Source organism: Pelodiscus sinensis, chromosome W (genome assembly GCF_052426305.1).
Source record: "Pelodiscus sinensis isolate ZL-2025 chromosome W, ASM5242630v1, whole genome shotgun sequence".
In the NCBI taxonomy this organism is placed as follows: Eukaryota; Metazoa; Chordata; order Testudines; family Trionychidae; genus Pelodiscus; species Pelodiscus sinensis.
In genome coordinates this window covers 10,829,871-10,857,358 of record NC_143084.1, presented here as the reverse complement: position 1 = coordinate 10,857,358, position 27,488 = coordinate 10,829,871, and the positions used below count along the sequence as shown (strand labels likewise).

Genomic DNA, 27,488 nt, shown 5'->3' with positions numbered 1-27,488 from the left:
GGGACAGCAAAGCGTTGATCTCTGCGCCCATCTGTGTCGGTGCTTCCCTTCGAGGGGGGCCGCCGCAGGTGGCAACATGGAGCCAGAGCTCGCCCTGCACCTTCTGGTGCACTTTCTGGACTTGCTGCTGCAAGCCTGCCACCAATGGCTCGAGGCTGCCTGGCACCACCTGGTGCACGTCAGCCCCCTGCCTCTCCACCTGGCCGCCCTGGGGGCCGTGGAGGAGCCGTGGCGGCACCCCGGCACCGGCATGCCCCGCCGCATCTGGCGTCTGGACACCAGCAGCGACTGGTGGGACCGCATCGTCCTGGAGCGCTGGGAAGACCGACAGTGGACCCAGAACTTCAGGATGAGGAGGGACACCTTCCTGGAGCTCTGCGAGTGGCTCGCCCCTGCTCTGCGCAGAAGGGACACTCGCATGAGGCCCGCCATCCCCCTCCAGAAGCGGGTGGCCATCGCCCTCTGGAAGCTCTCCACGCCGGAGAGCTACCGATCCGTCAGGAACCAGTTCGGCGTGGGGAGAGCCACCGTCGGAGCGGTGCTCATGCAGGTACGGCACTCGTCGGCCACTGCGCCGGGGGAGGAGGGGGGCTGCAAGGAGGGGATGGGCTGCCCCCGGGACAAAGGGGGCGGGAGGAGGCGAAAGCGCCCCGCACCGGAGGGGTCGGGCTGTCCCGGCCATACTACACGCCACCAGGGGGGTTGCTTCCGGGAGTGGGGCACTGCCAGGGCATGAATGCTCCCAGCCACCCGGGCGCCCCACTGATTGGCGCTTTGCTGTGTCTCTCTCCGCAGGTGGTCAAGGCCATCAACCGGGTGCTGCTCCGCAGGGTGGTCCGCCTCGCCGACCCGGACGCCGTCATCCGGGGATTCGGCGCCCTCGGCTTCCCGAACTGCAGGGGGGGCCATCGACGGGACGCACATCCCCATCCGTGCCCCGGAACACCACGCATCCCGGTAAGTCAACCGCAAGGGGTACTTCTCCGTGATCCTGCAGGCCGTGTGTGACCACCGGGGACAGTTCACGGACATTAATGTGGGCTGGTCCGGCAAAGCACACGACGCACGGGTGTACCGCAACTCCTCCGTGTGCCAGCGGCTGCAGGACGGTACCTTCTTCCCTGACCGCCACATCAGGGTCAGGGACATGGACATGCCCGTGTGCCTGGTGGGGGATGCCGCCTACCCACTGCAGCCATGGCTGATGAAGCACCTCAATCCCTCCCGCCAGGCCTTCAATGCCAGGCTGACCAGGGCCCGCATCGTGGTGGAGGGGGCCTTCGGGCGACTGAAAGCCCGCTTTCGATGCCTCCTCACCCATCTGGACCTGGCCGAGCACAACATCCCTCCCGTGGTGGCAGCATGTTGTGTGCTCCACAATTTATGTGAGAGAAAGGGGGAGGCTTTCCTGCCAGCCTGGATGGCTGAGGCTGACCGCATGGCTGGACACTACGGTCAGCCCCGCACCGCCGCCATCCGGGAAGCCCAGCGGGGGGCCGTCCGGATCTGGGAAGCCCTGCGGGAGAGCTTCCTGGTGGAGGAGGAGGACTGACCTCTCCCTTGCATGCCCCACTGGGGCCTTCTTCCACCCTACCCCCCTTCCCCTTTCCCCTCCCTACCTACTGTCAAATAAAGACACCTGTTTTTCAAACAAAAACGTCTTTTTATTTAACGTAACTGGGGTGGGGGGAGGATGGGAGAGGGGAGGGGGAAACCTGGGACGAGGGAGCTGGAAGGGGAGGGAAGGGAGGAAGGGAAAGGAAAGCTCAGGGGTGGGGGTCTGGCTGCCTCAACTGTCTCACTACACTGCGGGTCCGGGGGCGTCGGTGGGGAATGGTTGTGGAGGGTGGGGCAGAAGGGACAGGGGGTGTGGAGGAAGCAGGAGCGGGAGCAGCGGGAGCAGGATGAGCAGGAGCCGGAGCAGGAGGAATTGGGAAGCGGTCGAGCAGGCTCTGGAGGTGGCCTCGCAGGGCACGGCCCTGCTCCTCCAGGGCCTCCAAGCTCCTCTGGTGCAGCCTCAGGTCCTCCTGGACCCAGTGGTCCTGGGTGCGGAGCTGGTGCTCCAGGAACCGGAGGTGCCGCCTCTGGTACTCCTCCTGGTTCCTGGCTCTCCTGCTGGCCCGGGCGCGGGCGGCTGCTGCAGGCGGGGTGGTGCGCCCTGCAGGCCCAGGTGCTGCGGCTGTGGTGCAACAAGAACAGCGGTCAATTACCCCAGGGGCCCAGGTGTGTGAATCCCAGCTCCCCTCTGCAAGGCCAGGGCCCCTGCAGGATCCCCAGCTGCTGCTCTGTGGTGGGCAAGGCCCAGGCGCACGGTCCCTGGGCTCCCTCTCGCCCCAGCCCCCCGTACACATAAGGGGAGCATGATGGTACTCACAGGTGGACGCCTCCCCGGCCTCGGACGACACAGGCGAGCGGCTCTGTGGGGTGCCTCGGGGGTACTGGGTCCTGGGCAGGCTGCCGGCAGGCTCCTGGCTCTCAGAGCCCTCCTCCTCGGTATCTGGGAGCGGTCCCTCTGCCCCGGGGTCTATCACGTCTCGGGGGGCAGGGACGGCATGAGCCCCCAGGATGCGGTCCAGAGCCTGGAAGTGGGGGCAGGCCTCCGGGTCGGCCCCTGGCAGGCAGGCCCGGGAGTAGGACTGCTGCAGGTCCTTGATCTTACAGCGCACCTGCTCCCGGCTGCGCTGGTGGCCCCTGGCGGCCAGGCTGGCAGCCATGCTGCCGTAGACGGCCGCGTTCCTGTGGCTAGTGCGGAGATCGTGGACATTGGAGGCTTCCCCCCAAATCTGGATGAGGTCCACGATCTCCGCACTAGACCACGCGGGCGCCTGCCTCTTGTGGCCCTGGGCAGGGTCCTGGGAGACGCCAGGCTGGTCCCGGGAAGAGGGGGAGGGCTGGGTGTCCTCGGGTGGCTGGCTCATGGGGTGTCAGCTGCTGGGTGTGCTGGCACGGGTGCTGGCAGCCTTGCAACTGGCACAAACCCTGTAGCCAGCCCGTGGCCCTTTAAGGGCTCCGGGGCCGGGAGGGGGGCAGACGAGTTTCCCTGGTGTTGGCCAGAGTGGCCACCAGGGCAAGCTGGGGAGGGCTAGCTTCCCACTAGTTCGAATTAAGGGGCTACACAGCCCTTAATTCGAACTAGTAAGTTCGAACTAGGCTTAATCCTCGTAAAATGAGGTTTACCTAGTTCGAACTAAGCGCTCCGCTAGTTCAAATTAAGTTCGAACTAGCGGAGCGCTAGTGTAGCGCCTATCAAAGTTAGTTCGAACTAACTTTGTAGTGTAGACATACCCACATAGACACCCCCTTCTCTGACACACACTTACTTACCCCTTTATCCTGCCACATTAACACCGGGGTTGGCAATCTTTTCAAACTAAAGAGCCAAATTACATCAACATTCAGAACAAGTGGTCAACAAAGAGCCGTATAAGAATGTCCATTTGCATGACTGAAAATATACAATGTAATATTATTGATAATTGACATAATAGCATAAATAGCTGTTAGGTGTGAAAGTTATTTTCTGATTATGTACTTAACAGTGGACTCATAATTGACTTGCAAGACATTTTTACTCAAGACAGGTCCATATGCAGGAATTTCTGTGTGGGGGTGCTTTTTTTAAATAAAGGAGTTCAAAATAGTTATGCAATGAGTGTGCTTGAGAGATCAATGAAACATTTGAGTGGAAACAGTGATTGATAAAATGATTTCGTTATTCTCTCTCACACTGCAGGCCAGAGTGATATCTAGCTAGCTCGCTCTCTCTCTGCAGGCCAGTGTGATCTCAGCCCCCCGACACACACTCTGCCTTCCCAGGGCACCCTACACGCTGAGGGCTGGCAGGGGTCCAGCCAGACTGGGGTAGAACCCAGGTGTCCCTCCCTGGTTTAAAGCCTTAACTCCCCTCCTTGCAGAGAACCCAGGCAGCTGGCAGCCCAAGCTGGACCGGCTGCAAGGGGTTGGGCTGACTGAAGGCTGGGAAGTGCAAGGTGGGGATGGCAGAGGTGTCTTACCTGGGCCATAAGATGGGGAACAGCTGCTTAAAGCCTGAGCCGGCCACGGTGGAGGCCATCAGAGACTGGCCAGTTCCCCAGATCAAGAAGCAGGTCCAGGCTTTCATTGGGATGGCGGGGTACTACCAGAGGTTTGTGCTCAACTTCAGCTCCATCGCCACCCCTATCATGGAGCTGTGTAAGAAGGGGAAGCCAAGTAAAGTGGTCTGGCCCGAGCAGGGCCAGGGGGCTCTGTGTGTGCTGAAGGAGGCCCTGGTCAGAGCCCCAGTGCTGAAAAACCCAGATTTTGACAAGCCCTTCATGGTGTTCACTGACGCCTCAGCCACCAGGCTGGGGGCAGTGCTGAAGCAGGTGGATGAGAAGGGGGAACGACACCCCATCGTGTACCTGAACAAGAAGCTGCTGCCCTGGGAACAGAGCTATGCGGCCATAAAGAAGGAATGCCTGACGATGGTGTGGGCCCCTTCGAAAGCTGCAGCCATATCTGTTCGGGCGGCATTTCATGGTGTACACTGACCACTCCCCTCTGACCTGGCTGCACCAGATGAAGGGGGCCAACGCCGAGCTACTGAGATGGAGCCTGCTCCTGCAGGATTATGACATGGAGGTGGTCCATGTGAAGGGGAAGCTCAGACCCCCCCCTCTCTGGGATAAAGCATCGGGCTAAGTGACCCTGCTCTGTTCGGTCTCGAAGCAGGGGGAGATGTGACCAAGTGGGTATTGGTTAGCTTTGTTGTGTTGTATGTGATTCCTACTGTCCTGTGACATTCTGTGGTAACTGTGTGTGTGCCTCAGTTTCCCCGGGCACTGCAGCACTATCTAGAGACAGCTCCCCTAGGCTGCAAATGTTGAAACAGAGTCAATGGGAACCATGAGGCTCCGTGGCTGCAGAGCTGGTAAATAAACACACCGGAGCAACCAGTTAGCAAGTTTCTCAGAGTGGTTTCGCGGACCACTTTGAGATAGGTAAGTATTCTTATTTGCTAGGCTTATTTTATAAATTTAGATCAGTGTTTCTCAAAGGGCTGCAATGAGGCTTAACTAAGTAATGGGAGAAACTCACTACTGGAAAAAAATCCAGCAAAAGCCCTGTGCCCCTCAATTTATTTTTGAAGGCCTAAGGTAGAATTTTCAGGAGGGCACAGAGCCAGCATTTGCAAAGTGCTTTCTAGGCTGTCAGTGGAAGACATTATGTAAGAGGACAAAAACAGAGATGAAATACAATGCTGTACACTAATTAATTAGAACATAAGAATTGCCACATTGGGTCAGACCAAAGGTCCATCTAGCCCAGTGTCCCGTCTGCCAACAGTGGCCAATACCAGCTGCACCAGAGGAAGTGAACAGAAAAGGTAATCATCAAGGCTACGTCTAGACTGGCCCCTTCTTCGGAAGAGGCATGCTAATTTCGAACTTTGGAATAGGGAAATCCACGGGAGATTTAAATATCCCCCGCGGATTTAAATAAACATGTCCGCCGCTTTTTTTCCGGCTTCGGGAAAAGCCGGAAAAGAGCGTCCAGACTGGCACGATCCTCCGGAATAAAGCCCTATTCCAGAGGATCTCTTATTCCTACTTCAAAGTATGAATAAGAGATCCTCCAGAATAGGGCTTTATTCCGGAGGATCGCGCCAGTCTGGACGCTCTTTTCCGGCTTTTCCCCAAGCCGGGAAAAAAGCGGCGGCCATGTTTATTTAAATCCGCGGGGGATATTTAAATCCCCCACGGATTTCCCTATTCCAAAGTTCGAAATTAGCATGCCTCTTCCGAAGAAGGGGCCAGTCTAGACGTAGCCCAAGTGATCCCTCTCCTGTCATCCATTTCCAGCCTCTGACAAACAGAGGCCAGGGACACCATTCCTACCCATCCTGGCTAATAAGTATTGATGGACCCATCTTCCATGAAACTATCTTGTTCTTTTATGAACCCGTTAAAATCCTGGTCTTCACAACATCCTCTGGCAAGGAGTTCCACAGGTTGACTGTGCACTGTGTGAAAAAATACTTTTTTGTTTGTTTTAAATCTGCTACCTATTAATTTCATTTGCTGACCCCTAGTTCTTATGTTATGGGGACAAGTGGGGTAGCGCATGGCTCTCTGTCCTGTTTTCCTGCAGCCAGCAGTTCCCAGGTGCCTGTTTATCTCCTGTGTGGGTCCTGCCCCGCCGCACCACCCCCCTCAGACCTGACTCTCAGCACTGTCCTGAGCACTAGCTCATGGAGACCACATCGAAAGGAGAAAGAAAAGGGGGCAGACTTCCCAGAGCCCGGTTCTACACCAAACTCTCCTCCACATGGCAGCTGTTTGCCCCAGCCCACCATCGAGGGTGCTGCCCTCACCCCCCCCCCCCCCCATCACCCTGAGCAGGAGCAGCTCTCTAGAAAACAGGGAAGCTACCCACCATGCAGTCCTGGTTTCTCCCCCCTCCCCCCACAAGCCCAGCAGCAGCTTACTTTCAAGGTGCAAGGAAGGAGAGTGCTGCTGTGGAGGAGGTGGGCAGAAGTACAATTCTTTGTGCTCATCTGCTAACAGTCCCTCCCACCCACTGGATCCTAGTGTGGCCGGCAACTTCCCATGGCTGCTCGTCTCCAGGATGCGGGTGGGGGGTGGGAAGCATGCTCCCCTAGGGATGTCTGGCCTCTAAGAAAGGGCCCGCTGTCAAGGCTACACGTGGCCTTGCTCCCAGGACATCACCTTCCTCTGACCAGGGAACTGTCAGTCTCAGATGAGGGCATGGCTGCAGGGACAGTGTCTCCAGGGATGACTGACCCTCTCTCTTTATTCTCCCCAGCTGAACCAGCTGTGAGGGGAGAGGGCAACACCACCCAGGGCAGCCGCCTGACAGCGCCAGAGCCGCAGGCGCAGGAGAACACAGGAGGAACTGCTGTGGGAACACATTTGCGTGCTCTGGGCCCTGCATGAGACGCTGGACCAGAGGCCCCGGGAGGACATGCAATTGCGGAGAGAAACCTGGAGGGAGTTGCTGCAGCAGGGCTGCACCATGTGTGCGACTGTCCAGTCTCTCCTCGCCCGCCAGCCCCTGCTCCTCCTGCCCCAGCGCCTGGTGCTGCCCCACCTCCCATGCCAGTCCCTGCCCCTCTGCCCGTGCCTGCTCCAGCCCTGTCTCCTGCATCAAGCCCTAGCGCCCCCCCCGCCCCGTGGTAGCCAAGGTTCCCACACAGGAGGCAGTGGAACCATCTGAGCCAGGTGCCACTCCCAGCCCCTCCACTCTCCCAGGTTCTTTCCCCAGTTACTTTTACCCAAATAAATAACCAAAGGAGTTCATTTTTTTTTCAAAAACAAAAAAGTTGTTTTATTGTCTCTGCAGGGGTCAAGGCACAGAGGGGCAAGGCACAGGCCCCTAGTGGGGAGGCCTTGGAGAGTGTGTTACTGGGGTCCTTGTGCGAAACTCTCCCTCAGGGCCTCCCAGCTGTGCACCCCTGCCTAATGGGCCTGCCAGCTGGCAGCTCTGTGCATGGTCAAAGACCCTGCCCACCCGGCTGCCCTCTGCCCCCCCACCCAGGGAGGAATGCCTTCCCCTTCCTCTCTCTCAGATTGTGAAGCATGCAACACATGGACACCACCTGGGGCATGATCTGCTCCCCTACATCCAGGCGGGTCAGGAGGCATCAGAAATGGCCCTTGAGACGCCCAAAAGCACATGCCACTTGCATGCGGGCCCTGCACAGCCTGGCATCAAAGTGGTCCTTGCTGGAGTCAAGGTGGCCGGTGTTGGGCTTCATAAGCCACGGCAGGAGAGGGTAGGCTGCATCATGATACACAGTGGCATGTCCACATCCCTGAACCTGATGGTGTGGTTGGGAAAGACAGTGCTGGCCTCCATCTTGTGGAATACGCTGGAATTGCAGAACATGCAGGCATCGTGCACCTTCTCTAACCACCCAACATAGAGGCACTCAGGATCTCCTTTTACGTTAAAGCCAGCAATTGCCCAGGCACACCTGTGAGTATGACCTGCTTCCCGAGTAACCCGGGGAAGGAAAAGGGGGTTACACATGTTCCAGGGTTTTTCCAAAAGAGCATGCACATTGGACATTTTTACAATTCTTGGTAGCAGCAGCGCATCGGTTACAAAAGTTATCAGCAATAAGAACAAACTCATTACAATTGTGCATTTCTAGTTTTTTGTCATGCCACAACTTTGGCTCAACACCTGTGGAGTTCTGGCATGCCAAGGTAAGTTTGCAGCTTTCCTTCGCAAGAGCAAGTTTGCTCCTTCCTCCCTGCCCTGTGGGCTCAAACCCTGACTTCCCCTTTCTCAAGTTTCAGAGGGGTAGCTGAGTTAGTCTGGAACTGGCAAAAACTTAAACAACGAATAGTCTAGCAGCACTGTAGAGACTAACAAAACATGTAGATGGCGTCATGAGCTTTTGTGGGCACAACCCACTTCTTCAGATGGCTGGCTGGGAGTGGCCTCTCTGCTCACAATGGCCATAGGTTTTCCTCCCCCCAGTCAGTCAGGTAACAAGCAACACAGACCCTAATCTGATCACCAGTTCTCAGACTCTCAAATGCCTCTAATTCTAAGGTTGGTTTGTGTCTTAAAGACATACCATCCATTTTCACTGGCATGCTAGCTAGACTCGCAGATCTCTTATCCATCCATCACTAATTTCTGCTTCCACATGGAATCAGATGTTAAGTTCCCTAATACAGTGGTTCCTGATCTTTTTTTATCCCACAGACCAGCAAACCCATTCACAAACTTTTGGCAGACCGGTATCATCATATTTGCATATTCATGATGCAAGTCACAAATATATAACTAAAATGTTACCTGTCCACCTAGCTCCAACCCAGCCCCTTCTTCCCCAGTGCCTAACACCCTTTGACCCCCACCCCTATGCCCCATGCCCTCTGACCCCTACAGCCCATTCCAACACCCTTTTGCCCCGTGACCCCCGCCCGCCCCCAATAACGTGACAGTCCCCCCCACCCCTGCAGTTTTTACTGGCTGTGTGAGCAAAGGGGGCCAGGAGCAGAGGGGCCACTTCAACCCCCTGCACCAGCAGGAGAGGAGGGGGCACCAGCCAGGGCTCCTGCCTCTGACCTGGCTAGGGGGCAGGGAGAGGAAGGGCTGTGGAGCTCTCCCGGAGACTGCATGGGCCTTGCTAGAGAGCCCCATATATCTGCCCATGGGCTCTGGAGGCTTCTCCCCCACAGGGAGCACTGGGCATGCAGGACTCAGCCCTGCCCCTCCCAGCCTGAGCCCCAGCACCCATGGCTTGGAGGATGGGAGGGGCAGGGCTTGGTGAGTGTGGGTGTTGGGGACTCAGGGGGTACCCCAGATCAGGGCTTCAGCCTGGGGGGGGGGGGTTGGGAATTCAGGGGAGTCACTGGCAATCAAGTTTTCAGCCCCACTGTCGGAAAGGTCTGACCCACTTCTCCTCCGCCCATGCTTTATGGTGCACACAGGGAGAAGTGACACCCCCCCTTCACCTCCCCTCCCCCCCCCCGCCTCTCTTCCTACTGGCTTCCTGTCTGACAGCACCACTTGCCACATTCACCTGCCAGCCACAAACACCATACTGCTGCAGCTGCGCTGATGCCAAGTGGCCAGCAGGGGGAACACTGGAGTGGAAAATACAGGGCAATTTGCCCACTTTTTCCCCCCTAAAGTCAGGACACATGCAGGGGGGCTTAAATAAGGGACTGTCCTGTTAAAAAGGAGACAGATGTCACCCTAAGTATAGCTGCTGTCCACATTAGCCTCAGACATGTCAACTGTACTAACATCTATATCAAAACATATTTCAGTTTGTGTAGATTCCTAGATTGCCGGCTGTGTAAAACACGCAACTGCCTGCATATATGTTTCCCCCCAAATTCATGAGTTCTTCCTATGTTAGTGCTGCATGTGCTAATGCTAGTGCAAGAACAGGACTTCACCCTGGTCATTTAATGTAACGGAGTTCAACCTAAGGTTATTAGATTGATGTAAATCTGGGGTGACTATGAAACTGAGATCAGAAATTAGAGTCCAGTGCACTGAGTCAGTGTTTAACAAAGTGAGGCAGGCACTACCATGGACCACAGCACTAAGTCTCCATCAGGTCAACCATTTACCCTTATCTTTATTTACAGCACCATCCACTTGTAAAATACACACTGAAGTTCAATAGTATAGAGTTTATCCCTTGTCTCAGCTACTAGTTTAAACTTGCAGATTGGCATGGACCACAAGACAGAAGACTAGCTTAAGCAGGTTTGACTATTAAAGTCTTGCAGAAATCCGGACTAGACTTGTTAGTTTTTTGGAATACAGTGATTGCCTAAACACTCCAGTACTATAACATTTTATTTGACATCAGCAAGATACCAAAATCTTGTAGTTTTTTGGGCAGGTTTATACAATCTCAATTTTTCAATAGTGCAACCTGTGCAAGCAAGAAATGACGAACATTGTCCTTCACTTTCTTATAAACATCTACTATTATATGCAAAACAAAAACCTTACCCATATTATAGATAAGTGACTATTCACATTTATACATTAATTTCTTTCTTTTAAACAGCTCCAGATAAATATATGTTGCAAGACACTGTAGAGTTTAACAGTATTCAAGTTACTGGGTAACAGAAACAGCACATATAGCGGAACCCTCGAGAGTTTCTCATTGTCTGATTTACAGCTCACCTAAGGTTTCATTTTACAAATGACAAATTAAATTACATTAATGAATTAAAAATATAAGATTGTATGAGATGCAAGTGAATTTGCACTTAGTTTCCATGGTCAGCTCACATTAAAGAAATATTTTAATTTTAAAGGAAAGGCTTTTAGCCACCTTTGCCTTACACATTAGGAACACCATTATTAAAATCAAGTAACTTTTTAATTTAAGATGCTTATAACAAAAAAACATGTTGCAGACTCAAATATATAATCTCCATGAGAGAACTATAAAAATGCAATAACCAATGCTGTACAATTGTTTCTTTCCAAATTCTTGCCTGGGGTATTTACCCTGTTCATGCCAGTTTCCAATGACATGCACTGTCAAACAAACTGGGAAGGAACCTGAATGAACGCATGATGCGCAATCTCTAGTTTTCATGCTTATATAAACTTATAAGTTGAAGAGAAAAACCCAATATATATTTTCTATATATATGCACTCAATGTTATCTTCCACAGTAATGGCATCAATGTATACTGTGTTAAACCCTGAGCACTGTATGACAAGATAAATAAAAATAAAGCCTGTTTGGGAATTTTCAAGCAAACTAATTGTGGTTTGTGCTTTTACTTCTGGCCTTTTAAGCCAAACAGGAAGCTCCACAGAGAGCAGACAGATGCACCACCATAAGCAACTGCTGGCTTTCAGTTCTACCATCCTTTATGTACCTTTTTATTCCCAGAGTACTTTTGAGAACATACAACTGTACTGGAAAAAAAAAAGTTATATATCTTTGGAATCTGCCCCTGATTTTTATGGAAGTGATATGCTTTTACAGCCTTTTCTTGAATAGTAAAGTCAATACCGTAGTCTGTCCTCTTATGCATTGTTGAAGTTGGTGATGCTCTGTGGGTGATGCTGTTGCCATATCTGCTGCTGCTGTACTGCAAGTTGTTGAGATTGGTCTGATGTTGACAAAAGGTTTACAAGGGGCGATACACAATTTGCAGGAATGAGCAAACCTGTAATTAGCAATAAGTCAGTTGTACTTACTAAAATGCATAAAACATTTGTATGTTTAAAAACTTCTAGGTTCCTTGTATGTCAGCAAGAGCTTTTGCATAGATTTTACTTTCAACGTCAAAGCCTTAAGAACTTATAAGCACTGCAACAGGTTCTGTTTCCAACTAAAAGTAATCTGATCCTTCAGTCACAGACTAGCAAATAAAATTGCAAGTTGCCTTTAGGGAAGTACAGCTTGAACTACTCTTGCTGTACCTAGAGCTAAATGATGCACAAGGCAACACCTGGATGTTTATCCTCTCCTGGTTTGATAGAAGAAGTCACAAAAGCACAGAAGTTCAGGGACGAAGAGAAAAAAATCCAGTTGAAACCAGTTTTAAGTGTCACTACACTCAGTGGCCTTAAGATGGAGGTAAGCGAAGAACATGGAAACCTGGGAGGGAACATGGGCTATAATAGCAGAGAAAATGGAGGGACAAGGCAGAACTGGGAGGCAAGATCAAATCAGTATCTTAGATGCCTGTATACAAATGTAAGAAGCATGAGGAATGAGCAGGAAGAACTTGAAGTGCTAATAAACAAACACAACTACGACATCCTTGGTATCACAGAGACTTGGTGGGCTAATACACACGACTGGAATATTGGTATAGAAGAGTACAGCTTGTAGTAAGATGAAGGCCTAAAACATAAGCCGATGCAGCACAGGCCTGGCCTGAGGCCTAGCTAACAATGGACAAAACATGGCTAACAAAGCAAAGCTAAACTGTGAGCAAGAGGCAGTCCCCAGCTCACAGAACTTGGCACAATCAGGGCTGAGAGTGCAAAACACTAATTGGTAATAGGCCCAGGTGTACACCAGTAATTGGTACTGGGCATAAGTTGAAATCACGTTTAGGAAAAGGTCTAAAATGACAGAATGATGATCTAAATCAAACCACGAGGTACAGGGTGATGGGTGGTATCTAAGTCGCGTCAGAGGGTGGTAACCTGGCAACGTCAGTAGTGAGGTGTGATTTGTTTGTACCTGTATATAAGGTGGTGTCTTTTTTTTTTTTGGGGGGGGGGGGGGGGGGGGGGGAGAACAGCCTTTGTATGACCGGGGGCGGGGGCAATGGAAATTTCCCACTGAGTCATTCCATTGTGACAAGTACACGTGTGTAGTGGTTCAGTAGAGTCTACTGACAACTGTTACTGTACTTCGCTTAACAATAAACCTGGCCTGGAACCTTAGAGCCTTATCTGGTTTGTGGTCTTTGAGGGCCCTCTTGGGGTCTGCTGTGGTCATTGGGCCCACATCATTGAGCACACGCAAGCAGCCTTCTGGTTACCTTCATCGACAGAGCCAGAGACCTGTGAGGACACCACGGCAGTAAATCCACCTAACTACACAGCTTACTCAGGAAGGATAGGCGGGGGGGAAAAAGGGAGGAGGTGTTGCCTTATATTAAAAATGTACACACTTGGGGTGAGGTGGAGATGGACGTAGGAAACAGATGTGTTGAGAGTCTCTGGGTTAGGTTAAAAGGGGTTTAAAAAAAAAAAACCCACAAGAGTGATGTCATGCTAGGGGTCTACTAAAGGCCACCTACCCAGGTAGAAGAGGTGGATGAGGCTTTTTTTAAACAACTAAAAATCATCCAAAGAGCAGGATTTGGTGGTGATGGGGGACTTCAACTGTCCAGACAACTGTTGGGAAAATAACACAGCGGGGCACAGACTGTCCAATCATTCTTGGACTGCATTGGAGACAACTTTTTATTTCAGAAGGTTGAAAAAGCTACCGGGGGGGGGGGGGGGGGGGAGGGAGGAGAAGCTGTGTTAAAATCAAATCTAGAAAATAGGGAGGAACTGGTTGAGAATTTGAAAGTGGAAGGTAGCTTGGGTGAAAGTGATCATGAAATCAGAGTTTGCAATTCTAAGGAATGGTAGAAGGAAGAACAGCAAAATAGAGACAATGGATTTCAGGAAGGCAGATTTTGGTAAGCTCAGAGAGCTGGTAGGGAAGGTCCCATGGGAAGCAAGACTAAGGGGAAAAACAACTGAAGAAGGGGAAAAACAACTGAAGAGAGTTGGCAGTTTTTCAAGGGGACATTGTTAAGGGCCCAAAAGCAAGCTATTCCCCCGCGTAGCAAAGATAGAAAATATGGCAAAAGACCGCCTTGGCTTAACCAGGAGATCTTGCATGAGCTAAAAATAAAAAAGGAGTCCTATATAAAGTGGAAACTAGGACAAATGACAAAGGATGAATATAAGTAAACAATACAGATATGCAGGGGCAAGATTAGAAAGGCAAAGGCACAAAACAAGCGCAAACTAGCTACAGACAAAGGGAAACAAGACGACTTTCTATAAATATATTAAAAGCAAGAGGAAGACCAAGGACAGGGTAGGCCCATTGCTCAGTGAGGAGGGAGAAACAGTAACAGGAAACTTGGAAATGGCAGAGATGCTCAATGACTTCTTTGTTTCGGTCTTCACCAAGAAGTCTGATGATGAAGGAATGTGTAACATAGTGAATGCTAGTGGGAAGGGGGGAGGTTTAGAAGATAAAATAAAAAACAGAACAAGTTAAAAATCACTTAGAAAAGTTTGATGCCTGCAAGTCACCAGGGCCTGATTAAATGCATCCTAGAATACTCAGAGTATTCTATGAGTAGATACTGATAGAGGAGGTATCTGAGCCTTTAACTATCATCTTTGAAAAATCATGGGAGACAGGAGAGATTCCAGAAGACTGGAAAAGGGCAAATCTAGTGCCCATCTATAAAAAGGGAAATAAGAACAACCCAGGAAACTACAGACCAGTCAGTTTAACTTCTGTGCCAGGAAAGATAATGGAGCAAGTAATTAAGGAATTCATTTGCAAACACCTGGAAGATAATAGGGTGATAGGTAACAGCCAGCATGGATTGGTAAAGAACAAATCATGACAAGCCAATCTGATAGCTTTCTTTGATAGGATAACAAGCCTCGTGGATAAGGGAGAAACGGTGGACGTGGTATACCTAGACTTTAGTAAGGCGTTTGATATGGTCTCGCATGATCTTCTTATCAATAAATTAGGCAAATACAACTTAGATGGGGCTACTATAAGGTGGGTGCATAACTAGCTGGATAGCCATTCTCAGAGAGTAGTTATTAATGGTTCACAATCCTGCTAGAAAGGCATAACAAGTGGGGTTCCGCAGGGGTCTGTTTTGGGACCGGCTCTGTTCAATATCTTCATCAACAATTTAGATATTGGCATAGAGAGTACACTTATTAAGTTTGCAGATGATACCAAGCTGGGAGGGGTTGCGACTGCTCTGGAGGATAGGGTCATAATTCAAAATGACCTGGACAAATTGGAGAAATGGTCTGAGGTAAATAGGATGAAGTTTAATAAGGACAAATGCAGTGGAGTAACTTAGGAAGGAACAATCAGTTTCACACATACAGAATGGGAAGCGACTGTCTAGGAAGGAGTGCAGCAGAAAGGGATCTAGGGGTTATAGTGAACCACAAACTAAATATGAGTCAACAATGTGATGCTGTTGCAAAAAAAGCAAACATGATTCTAGGAGTGTTGTGAGCAAGACACGAGAAATCATTCTTCCGCTCTACTCTGCGCTGATCAGGCCTCAATTGGAGCATGGTGTCCAGTTCTGGGCACCGCATTTCAAGAAAGAGGTGGAGAAAGTCCGGAGAAGAGCAACAAGAATGATGAAAGGTCTAGAGAACATGACCTATGAAGGAAGGCTGAAAGAATTGGACTTCTTTAGTTTGGAAAAGAGAAGACAGAGGGGACATGATAGAGTGTCACAAGGAGGAGGGAGAAAAATGGTTCTCCTTGGCCTCTGAGGATAGGACAAGAAGCAATGGGCTTAAACTGCAGCAAGGGAGGTTTAGGTTGGACATTAGGAAAAAGTTCTTAACTGTCAGGGTGGTGAAACACTGGAATAAATTGCCCAGGGAGGTTGTGGAATCTCCATCTCTGGAGATATTTAAGAGCAGGTTGGACAGACACCTGTCAGGGATGGTCTAGACTGTGCTGGGTCCTGCCGGGAGGGCAGGGGACTGGACTCGATGACCTCTCGAGGTCCCTTCCAGGTCTAGTATTCTATGATTCTAAGATGTTTAGGCTTACATACTCCAGTCATTGTTCAGCAAAGGCAACTTGTGACTTCAATAGCGCACAAGCACTGCAGAATGAGTGTTTTAGTGGTTGAATTAGGGGGTTGCCACCCCTCTATAAGGCTGAAAAGTTGACACACACTGGTTTTAAAAGATAGCTGGGTGGAAAAGATGTGGAGTCCAATCCTCCTGGATGGCAAAGAACAGCAAGTGCACGTGGGCACAGATGGCTCTTGCCTTTGTTGGGAAATATGCATCAAGTGCTAAATAGTAGGGGGACAGCACAACACTTTGGACCCCTCCACTACAGGACCAATGACCCGAAGTGACTCACCTATTCCCCCCACCCCCGCTCTGGCTGATGGGAAGTTTTCAGCAGAAAGCTGGTTTGGAATAGCTACCCCGCCCCCGCCATTAATCTCATGCCAACAACTCATACTATAAAGTATTTTAACTTCTGTATTAAGTCACAAAGGCCTCGTCTCTATGTGGAACTCCTACACAAAAACTCAGAAGATAACTCCCAGGCCTGAGACACCCAGAGTCTGCTAAGTGGTCCAGCAGGGACAAGTTGAAATAATGGACAAACTTACCTACAATCCTCTGTCCGTCCTCTGCTCTTAGCCGAACTATTTGCATTTTCACATTTGTACCACTCACAGAGGCTAAAACTCCTTCTACTTTTGTCCAGACACTTAGAACTGAACCACACAAGACGAAGTAAGTTCGACAGCGGAGGCCCACTTCACAAACTAATCCAAGGCTTGCTTTCTTACAATTGCCTCTCCTGGAAGAGGGAGAGAGTTTCACACACAAAAAAATTTATTTTAAAATATTCCCTCTTTTTACACAAATAAAGGTTTTAATTAAAGTAGTAAACACTAAGACTATGTCTACACTGCCCCCTCTTGCGCAAACAAATATGCAAGTGAGGCAAAGCGTGGAATATCACCACGCCTCATTTGCATAATTAATGAGGCTCCGTTTTTGCACAAGAGGCTTTTGCGCAAGAGCAGTTCTTCCTGAAAAAAAGGAGGAAGAATGGCTCTTGCGCAAAGAGGTCGTTTTTGCGCAAAAAACAGAGCCTCATTAATTATGCAAATGAGGCAAAGCGATATCCCACGCTTCGCCTCATTTGCATTTTTTTGTGCAAGAGGGGGCAGCGTAGACATAGCCCCCAGGATGAAAAAGAAAGTTAAGATGGTCAAGCTGGACAGTGAGATGGGGACATAGATAAAGCTACTCCACAAAATAACTTTTGAAGTCTTAAAAGACTATTAGTACATCTAAGGCTAGATACTCAGCAGGTGTCAACTGACATAGCTGCATTAAAGACAATAGAGCTACACTAAACTTACACCAACCAATAACGCCTGTTAGAAAGAGCAAGAGGATAAGCGCTCTAAACAAATTCAGATGTTCGGGTACTAATGCACTGACATTCTTCATTGGGGGTTAGCACTGAGAAGTCAAGGCACCAGATGTTAAACCCTCAAGAGCATACTGCTAGGAGAATCAGCATTAAAAAGAATGGTTACTTACCTTGTAACTGTTGTTCTTTGAGATGTGTTGCTCATGTCCATTCCATGTAGGTGTGTGCGCACAGCATGCACGCATCCTTGGAAATTTTTCCCTTAGCAGTACCTGTTGGGCCAGTAGGGGAGCCCCCGGGAGTGGCGCCGGTATACTGGCCAATATATACCCCTGCTGGCCCTCCACCCCCTCGGTTCCTTCTTACCGGACTACTCCAAGGAAGGGGAGGCAGGTGGGATTTGGACTGGACATGAGCAACACGTCTCGAAGAACAACAGTTACAAGGTAAGTAACCGTTCTTTCTTCTTCTTCTTCGAGTGCTTGCTCATGTCCATTCCACGTAGGTGACTCCAAAGCAGAACCCCCAGAAGGAGGGATCGGAGTTCTAACCTTCCACCGAATGGAGGACAGCTCTACCCAGGGCAGAGACCTCCCTTGCCTGGTACACCAGAGCATAATGGTTGACAAAGGTGTGGACTGAAGACCACGTGGTGGCCCTGCAGATGTCCAGGATGGGCACCTGGGCCACAAAAGCCGCCGAGGAGGACTGGGCTCTAGTACAGTGGCCGTAAGGAGAGGGGGCTGAAATCCCGGCCAGCCCATAGCACTCCTTGATACAGGCTGTGATCCAAGAGGAGATGCTCTGTGTGGAGACTGGCTGACCCTTCAGCCGCTCCGTGATGGCAACAAAGAGCTGGGGCGATTTGCGAAATGGCTTTGTCCTTTCCAAATAAAAGGCTAAAGCCCTCCTAACATCTAGAGTGTGTAATGCCTGTTCTTTACTTGAGGCATGCGGCTTGGCGTAGAAGACAGGCAAGAAGATGTCCTGAGACACGTGGAAGTTTGACACCACCTTAGGCAGAAAGGCGGGGGGGGGGGGGGGAAGGCATAACCTAACCTTGTCTTTAAAGAAAACCGTATACGGCGGGTTCATGGTGAGAGCCCTTAGTTCTGACACCCGTCTAGCTGGCGTGATGGCCACCAACAGGGACACCTTGTAGGACAGGTGGAGCAACAAACACGTTGCCAATGGCTCAAACAGGGGCCCCATGAGTTTGGCCAGGAGCAGATTGAGATCCCACTGTGGGACGGGCTGCCAAACGTGTGGGTAAAGCCTGTCCAGGCCCTTCAGGAACCTGCGCCCCATTGGGTCATCAAAGACCGTTTTCCCCCAACCCCTGGGTGAAAGGCGGAAATAGCCGACAGGTGCACCTTAAGCAAGGAGGAGGATAAACCCTGAAGCCTAAGGTCCAAAAGATAGTCCAGGATTAGATGGACCAGGACTTGCATAGGGGACACCCCTCTTTGGGTGGCCCAACAGTGGAACCGCTTCCATTTGGCCAAATAAGTTGCCCTAGTGGACGGCTTCCTACTCCCCAATAACACTCCCTGAACTCATGCTGAGCACAGAAGCTCCCCCGCTGTTAACCACGGAGACTCCATGCCATCAGGTGCAGGTACCGCAAGTCGGGGTGGTGAAGTCTGCCAAAGTCCTGCGTGAGTAGGTCGGGGACTAACGGGAGCGCTACCACCTTGTCACGATAGGCTCAGGAGCGTGGAGAACCAGTGTTGTCTGGGCCATGCCGGTGCAATAAGGATCAGGGATGCTCTGAACTCCCGTACCTGGAGGAGCACTCAGTGAATCAGCGGGAACAGGGGAAACGCATACAACAGACCCCCAGGCCAGGGGATTAGCAGCGCATACCCTCGGGAACCCCTGCCCAGGCCCATGAAGGAGCAGAGCCCTGGGCACTTCCTGTTCGGCTGTGTCGCGTACAGGTCCAGGTGGGGAAACCCCCACCTGCGGAAGATATCTAGGGCCACGTCCCCCCCGGGGGCCCACTCGTGAGTGGAGAACGACCTGCTCAGGTGATCGGCCAAGATGTTCTGGGAGCCCAGGAGATAGGAGGCAACCGGGTGAATATCTGCTCCAATGCAGAGATCCCACAGGTGAAGGGCTTCCCAACACAGGTGAGGAGAACAGGCCCCACCCTGCCTGTTGATGTAGGCAACTGCCGACGTGTTGGAGAGGATGAGGACTGAATTCCCTCTGAGCCGATGGAGGAAGGCCAGACACGCAAGGCGAACCGCTCACAGCTCCCTGACATTAACATGCAGGGAGAGATCACCCCAAGTCCACATACCTTGTGTCCGCAGGTCCCCGAGGTGGGCGCCCCAACCAGTGTACGACGCGGCCGTCACGAGACACAGGGTTGGTAATGGCCTGGAGAACAGTACTCTGGCACAAACCCTCTCCTCCTGGGTCCACCAGTCCAGAGAATGAAGGATGTCGGGGGGGGGGGGGGGGAGGAGAAGAGAAAGAGACACTGTCCCATGCATGAAAGCAGGGGTTGTGGGCTCAAGCCAACCAAGAACATAAGAACGGCCGTACTGGGTCAGACCAAAGGTCCATCTAGCCCAGTATCCTGTCTACCGACAGTGGCCAGCACCAGGTGCCCCAGAGAGGGGGGACCGAAGACAATGATCAAGTGACTTGTCTCCTGCCATCCCTCTCCAGCCTCTGACAAACAGAGGCCAAGGACACCATTTCTATCCCCTGGCTAATAGCCTTTAATGGACCTAACCTCCATGAAATTATCTAGCTTCTCTTTAAACTCTATTATAGTCCTAGCCTTCACAGCCTCCTCTGGCAAGGAGTTCCACAGGTTGACTACACGCTGTGTGAAGAAGAACTTTCGCTTATTAGTTTTAAACCTGCTACCCATTCATTTCATTTGGTGTCCTCTAGTTCTTCTATTTAGAGAACTAATAAATAACTTTTCTTTATCGGCCCTCTCCACACCACTCATGATTTTATAGACCTCTATCATATCCCCCCTCAGTCTCCTTTTTTCTAAACTGAGAAGTCCCAGTCGCTTTAACCTCTCCTCATATGGGACCCGTTCCAAACCCCTAATCATTTTAGTTGCCCTTTTCTGAACCCTTTCCAAGGCCAAAATATCTTTTTTGAGGTGAGGAGACCACATCTGTACACAGTATTCAAGATGTGGGCGTACCATAGTTTTATACATGGGCAGTAAGATATTCTGGGTCTTATTTTCTAACCCTTTCCTAATAATCCCTAGCATCCTATTTGCCTTTTTGACCGCCGCTGCACACTGTGTGGAAGTTTTCAGAGAACTGTCCACGATAACTCCAAGATCTCTTTCCTGATTTGTCGTAGCCAAATTAGCCCCCATCATACTGTATGTATAGTTGGGGTTATTTTTCCCCGATGTGCATTACTTTACACTTATCCACTTTAAATTTCATTTGCCATTTTGCTGCCCAATTACTGAGTTTGGTGAGATCTTCTTGGAGTCCCTCACAGTCTGCTTCTGTCTTGACTATCCTAAACAGTTTGGTATCATCTGCAAACTTTACCACCTCACTGCTTACCCCTTTCTCCAGATCATTTATGAATAAGTTGAAAAGGATTGGTCCCAGGACTGACCCTTGGGGGACACCACTAGTTACCCCTCTCCAATCTGAAAATTTACCATTTATTCCTACCCTTTGTGTCCTGTCTTTTAACCAGTTCTCAATCCAAGAAAGGACCTTCCCTCTTATCCCATGGCCGTGTAAATTACACAAGAGCCTTTGGTGAGGGACCTTGTCAAAGGCTTTCTGAAAATCCAAGTATACTATATCTACTGGATCCCCCTTATCCGCATGCTTGTTAACCCCTTCAAAGAACTCTAATAGATTAGTAAGACAAGATTTCCCTTTACAGAAACCATGTTGACTTTTGTCCAACAAATTATGTTCTTCTACGTGCCTAACAAATCTATTGTTTCGACTAATTTGCCCGGTACTGAAGTTAGACTTACCGGTCTGTAATTGCCAGGATCGCCTCTAGAGCCCTTTTTAAATATTGGTGTCACGTTGGCTACCTTCCAGTCATTAGGTACGGAAGCCGATTTAAAGGATAAGTTACAAACTACAGATAATAGCTCAGCAAGTTCCCATTTGAGTTCTTTTAGAACCCTTGGATGAATGCCATCCGGTCCCGGAGATTTGTTAACATTAAGTTTTTCTATTTGTTCCAAAACCTCCTCTAATGGACACTTCAATCTGGGACAGTTCCTCAGATTCACCACCCACAAAGGACGGTGCAGATTCGGGAATCTCCCCAACGTCCTCAGCCGTGAAGACTGAAGCAAAGAAATCATTTAGTTTCTCTGCAATGGCTTTATCGTCCTTGATTGCTCCTTTTATAGCTTGATCTAGGGGACCCACAGGTTTTTAGCATGCTTCCTGCTTCTAATGTACTTAAAAAAACATTTTGTTATTTCTTTTTGAGTTTTTGGCTAGCTGTTCCTCAAAATCTTTTTTTGCTTTTCTTATTACATTTTTACACTTGATTTGACAGTGTTTATGTTCCTTTCTATTCATCTCACTAGGATGGTGTGACGGCGCGTTGGGGGTCCCCCGTCTCCTGCACCCCGAAATGGCACCAACAGACTGCACCAGCCGGTGGAATAGAGGAAGTTTATTGCCTCTCCAGGATACAGCACAGCACAGATGTAATCTGGTCACAGAGCTGGGCTAGGATGCCTCAGGCCCCCTTGAGATGGGGGAGACTGGGCCCCTAAACTCCAGCCCCTTCCCCATGGCTCTCCTCCATGCTCTCAGACAGCCAGCAACCAACTAACTAACTTCCAGCCCTGCCCCCCAGCCAGGGCAGCATTCCACCTTCCTTTGTTCCTCTCCATGGGGGGGTGTCTGGCCACTGGTTTGCATAGTGACTCATCCTGTTTTGCTGGGTCGTGGTACCCACGGCAGCCAGTGGGGGTTCCCCCAGAGCCAGCAGCATAGAAACCAGCCATGTACCCCCACTACGTCACAGATGGACTTCCACTTCTTAAACTATACCTTTTTGTCCCTCACTGCTTCTTTCACATGGTGGTTAAGCCACGGTGACTCTTTTTTAGGTCTCTTGCTATGTTTTTTAATTTGGGGTATACATTTAAGTTGGGCCTCTATTATGGTGTCTTTAAAAAGTTTCCATGCAGCTTTCAGGGATTTGGCTCTAGTCACTGTGCCTTTTAATTTCTGTTTAACTAACCTCCTCATTTTTGTGTAATTCCCCTTTTTGAAATTAAATGCCAGGGTGCTGGACTGCTGAGGTGTTCTTCCCACCACAGGAATGTTGAATGTTATTGTATTATGGTCACTATCCCCAAGCGGTCCTGTAACGGTTATATCCTGGACCTGATCCTGCACTCCACTCAGGACTAAATCGAGAATTGACTCTCCCCTTGTGGGTTCCTGCACCAGCTGCTCCAAGAAACAGTCATTTAAGCCATTGAGAAATTTTATCTCCGCTTCTCTTCCTGAGGTGACATGTATCCAGTCAATATGGGGGTAATTAAAATCCCCCATTATTATAGAGTTCTTTATTTTGGTAGCCTCTCTACTCTCCCTCAGCATTTCAATGTCAGTATCGCTGTCCTGGTCAGGTGGTCGGTAATATATTCCTACTGCTAATTTCTTATTATTGGAGCATGGAATTACTATCCATAGCGATTCTATTGAATATGTTGATTCACTTAATATTTTTATTTCATTTGATTCTATGTTATCTTTCACATACAGTGCCACTCCGCCACCCACCCGGCCTGCTCTATCCTTTCGATATATTTTATAGCCCGGTATGATTGTGTCCCACAGATTTTCCTCATTCCACCAGGTTTCAGTGATGCCTATTATGTCAATCTCCTCCTTTAATACGAGGTACTCTAGTTCACCCATCTTATTAGTCAGACTCCTAGCATTTGTGTACAAGCACTTTAGAAATTTGCCACTGGTTATTTGTCTGCCCTTCCCTGATGCATTGGATTCCTTTGTATGCGGTTGTTTGTCTGCTCTGGCCCATGGTTTGCCCTCTCCCCTCCTCTCTTTCTGACTACAGCTTAGAGAATCTCTATCAATGGATTCTCCTCTAAGAGAAGTCTCCCTCTGATTTACATGCATCTCTGCACCAATCGGCTTTCCCCCATCTCTTAGTTTAAAAACTGCTCTACGGCCTTTTTAATGTTTAGTGCCAGCAGTCTGGTTCCACCCTGGTTTAGGTGGAGCCCATCCTTCCTGTATAGGCTCCCCCTCTCCCAGAAGTGTCCCCAGTTCCTAATAAATCCAAACCCCTCTTCCCTACACCATCGTCTCATCCACGCATTGAGACTCTGAAGCTCTGCCTGCCTATCTGGCCCTGCGCGTGGAACTGGAAGCATTTCCGAGAATGCCACCATAGGAGGTCCTGGATTTCAGTCTCTTTCCTAGCAGCCTAAATTTGGCCTCCAGGACATCTCTCCTACCCTTCCCTATGTCATTGGTACCGACATGTACCACGACCACATCTGCAGTGGACGCATGCGGAGCCTGGCGTGCTGTACCACGTAAGTGCACGCAGCCATTAGGCCCAAGAGGTGCATGCAAGTTCTGACTCTTGTCAGCAGGAACCTCTGCATGTCCCGAACCGCTGACTTGATCACCACGAAGCGTGATCTGGGGAGGGAGGCCATGGCCGTTGTTGAGTCCAGGTTGGCACCAACAATCTCTCTGACTGTGGAAGGCACCAGAGTTCACTTGGGTACGTTCAGTAGCAGGCCCAGTTCCTGAAAGAGCTTTTGGGCCAGGGTGATGTGGGCCCGCACCTGGTTGGCAGAACGCCTCTGTAGGAGCCGGTCGTCTAAGTATGGGAACACCTGGACTCCCCATTTTCTGAGTGCAGCGGCTACGACCACCATGCACTTTGTGAAGACCCTGGGTGCCGTAGACAGCCCAAAGGGGAGGGCCATGAATGGAAAGTGGTCCCCGCCCACCGTGAAGCGGAGGACTCGTTGGTGATGAAGCACTATGGAGATGTGAAAGTATGCGTCTTTCAAATCGAGGGCAGCATACCAGTCTTCGGGGGCTAGCGATGGGATTATGGATGCCAGAGTCACCATCTTGAATTTCTTCATGACGATGAAGGCGTTGAGACCCCGCAAATCCAGATTGGGATAAAACCCACCCTTGGCCTTGGGATCCAGGAAACAACAGGAATAGAATCCCCTGCCCACTACCCCCAGGGAGACCAGCTCTGCGGCCCCCCCAAGGAGAGGAGCGGGAGCACCTCTTCCTGCAAGAGAAGCTTGTGAGGGGGATCCCTGAAAAGGGAGGGGGTGAGCAGAGGGGGACAGAATATCCCCTTCCCACCGTTTCCAGGACCCAGGGGTCCGAGGTGATAGATTCCCAGGCCCAGTGGAAAGGAAATAATCGGTCCCGAAAGGGGAGGGATGAGGCTGGTACACTGACCTCGGGCGTACCTGCAAAACCCTTGATGGGGTCCTGTGGGTTTACTAGGGGGCCCTTGACCCTGGTCCGGCCTGGGATGGTGCCTGCCATTCCTCCCATTGCCGTCGGAAGTCAGGCCTCACGCCCTGCTGGGGGTGTCTAGGGGCTTTAGAGTGGCTCAGTTGTCCTTGAGATCGTGCCGACGCTGATCGGTCTGCTCAGAAAACAAGGAAGGACCCTCAAAGGGGAGGTCCTGTAAGGTATTTCGCAGCTCGGGGGGCACACCTGAACCGTGCAGCCAAGAGCTGCGGAGCATGACCAGTCCAGTAGCCATGGCCCGCGCGTGGCCTCATTGGAAACGGCCTGGAGGGCAGCCCTAGATATTGCCCTGCCTTCCTCTGAGAGGACTCTGAACTCGGGCCGGGAGTCTCTGGGGAGCAGCTCCGTAAATGTATCCAGGGAGGCCCAGGTGTTGTATGCATAGTGAGAGGAAGGGGGGAGGTTTGGGGGTTGCATACAGGGGGGCACTCAGTGCCCGGAAGTTACTGGTTTAATGTGACACAGGTGGGGAGTTTGTTGTTGCAGAGAACAGCCCAGAATTGGAGCAGCAGCATCTGGTACCCTGGTGACCCTGGCCCTGCTCAGAGGACACAGCTGGTTCTGGCCAGATGACAGACAACGGGCTGCAGAGAGGGACCCCGGCAACTGGCCCAGCTGGTCCCAGCGAGGGGAGAACATTGGACGGAGGAGAGGAGGCAGAGAAGAGAGGGGCCAGGTGACCCACTTACCTGGAGAGAGACAATGCACAGGGGAGGGGCTGTAGCTGGGGATATTGGAGGCTCTGCTGGGAGACTGGGGGCTGTTTTGGGGGACAGAGCAGAGCAGGCAGGACTCAGCTGGCTGCAGGAGAGACTGACGTGTAGGCTGAGGGCCCAGGCCTACTGGCCTGAGAGATCCGTTGCTCTGTTCAAAGCTCAATAAACCCTCCTGTTTGGTGCTGGCTGATAGTTGCTCTGGTCTAGAGAACAGGGTGGCGCTATTCCTTCTGGGAGCGGAGGCCTCGGGGGTCCAGAGGAAGTGGACCCCCCCGAAGGGGCTCACGGCAGAGGCAGGCGGCTGAAGGCCATGAGAGGCACCGTCCCAGAGGCGGAGGGGCGGACCCCCCAGGTGAGAGTGGGCATCCCACGAGAGGGTCGCTGCACTGGAGTGGACTCCCTGAGAAAGGGCTGTCTCACTGCCGCTGGAGTGGAGTGGGCTCCCCGAGAAGGGGCTGCTGCACTGGAGAGGGGGCATCCGCCCAGGAGCCGAGGGGCCAAGTGTGGACACGACCTGTGAGCCGTGACACATAGCGAGACAGCAGAACCTGCTGGTTCGCTATGCGAAATGGTAGGCCTCCCAACGTGTAGGCCTTCCTGCCTAACAGGTCCATACGCTTAGCATCCCTGTTCTTGGGGGTGGTGCTCGGCTGGCCCTGCCTCTCCCTTTGGTTCACGGCCTGAACAACCAGGGACCCTGGGGGCAGATGGAAGAACAGGTATTCATTTCCTTCTTGGGACACGAAGTACCGCCGCTCGGCTCTTATCTGTCGGCGGAATCGAGGTCGGAGTCTGTCAAAGGGTCTTCGATATTTTGGCCACCGTTTTATTGATGGGAAGAGCCACTCTGGTGGGGGCATCCAACTGTAAGATGTCCACAGGGTCGGAGTCCTCCGACACCGTTTCGACCTGGATCCCCAAGCTTTGGGCCAGGCACCTAAGTAGGTCTTCATGTGTCCTCAAATCCATGGAAGGGAGCGTGTCACCTAGGACCTCATCAGGGGAGAACGATGACGACCCCTTTGGCCCCATCTTGGCAGGACCCTCAGCCTGTGAGGCCACTGACGATGGCCCTGCGGTTGGGCTGGCCCTCCCAACCCTCGGGCTCCGAGATGTCTGGCTCAGGGGGAAGTCACTGCCCCGATGTGGGGGAACGGGTCAGAGGGGTTGCCGAGGGGGGTCCCCTGGACCGAGAGAAGGCCGACTCCAGCCTAGAGGGGGCTACATCCTGGGGGGGTGGTAGGACCACAGGGTCCAGAAGGGCCATTGTGGGGCCCGAGAAGACCGGGCCTGCTGCATCATCGGTACCGGGAGCAGTTGCGTCCATTGCTGCTGGTGGGCAGAGGCACTGCGGTGCTGCGACCGGTGGGAGTAAAACCAGTGCCGTGACCTGGATCTGGACCCGGATTCCCTCGAGGACCAGACCGACTCCGCCTCCGAGTCGGTGAAGTACTCCGACGCCAACCAGGGTGGAGCAGAGGCAGACACTGTTGAGGACCTTGCTGCCACTGGGGCGTGCCGAGCCATCGACTCCGGTTTTCCCCAGTGCCGGCGGGGAGGAGGTGGCCCATGCACGGGGCCTGGATGATGCCGGCAGACGCGGTGGTCGGTGCCTCGCTAGACCCGTGACCTGGTGCCAGTTCCGGTGCTGCGGGGCGGGGTAGACACCGCAGCTGGGGCGGTCTGGGAAGAGCGCTGCCTCTTGGGTCCGGTGCCCTAGGCTCCGATCGGTGTGGACCGAGGTCCCGATCCTGTCCGGAAGCTGGTACCAACGAAGAGGAAGGGGACAACTCAATAAGGTCCCTGGCCGCCTCAAATGCCTCCGGAGTTGAAGGCTCCGGGAAATTGCCCACCAGACTAGGGTCCCAGTGCGGGCTGGGCCTTCTGCCCAACCTCAGCGCCCGATGGTGCCATGTGCCCCACTGGAGGGCGCATGGAGGGCACGCGCCATGGGGGCGACCTGCCCCTGCTGGGCCTCCTCTTCTTCTGAGGCACTGGGGACTGGGAATGGTGCCGAGGTCTGCGTGGTGCCGGGGAGGGACACGTGCGGCTCGAAGGCTCCTGCACCG

At 51.6% G+C, this 27,488-nt stretch overlaps 2 protein-coding genes and 1 pseudogene across 5 annotated transcripts in view; all 3 read right to left on the bottom strand.

Annotated features, from left to right (window-relative positions):
- Positions 1-1,714: 1,714 nt before the first annotated feature.
- LOC149520861 (uncharacterized) lies at positions 1,715-2,835 on the bottom strand. The gene is made up of 2 exons (XM_089775080.1): positions 2,375-2,835; positions 1,715-2,179 (listed from the first exon to the last, which is right to left on the bottom strand). The coding sequence occupies exons 1-2, from the start codon at positions 2,712-2,714 to the stop codon at positions 1,767-1,769; spliced, it is 753 nt and encodes a 250-aa protein (XP_089631206.1). The 5' UTR covers positions 2,715-2,835; the 3' UTR covers positions 1,715-1,766.
- A 6,132-nt stretch (positions 2,836-8,967) lies between these two features.
- The window catches only part of LOC102449197 (protein strawberry notch homolog 1-like), a 93,946-nt gene continuing 75,425 nt past the window's right edge, over positions 8,968-27,488 (bottom strand). Inside the window, exons 30-31 of one of the 4 annotated variants that reach the window (XM_075914759.2) lie at positions 16,387-16,580; positions 8,968-11,676 (exon numbers count right to left, since the gene is read on the bottom strand). In XM_075914759.2, the coding sequence (XP_075770874.2) occupies positions 11,534-11,676; positions 16,387-16,580 (337 nt within the window). In that variant the 3' untranslated portion in view covers positions 8,968-11,533. Of the gene's footprint in view, positions 11,677-16,386; positions 16,581-18,711; positions 19,586-27,488 lie in introns of those variants that run through there. The other 3 variants (XM_075914760.2, XM_075914758.2, XM_075914761.2) reach the window with 3 other exon arrangements.
- On the bottom strand, positions 16,589-19,434 carry LOC149520860 (uncharacterized; annotated as a pseudogene).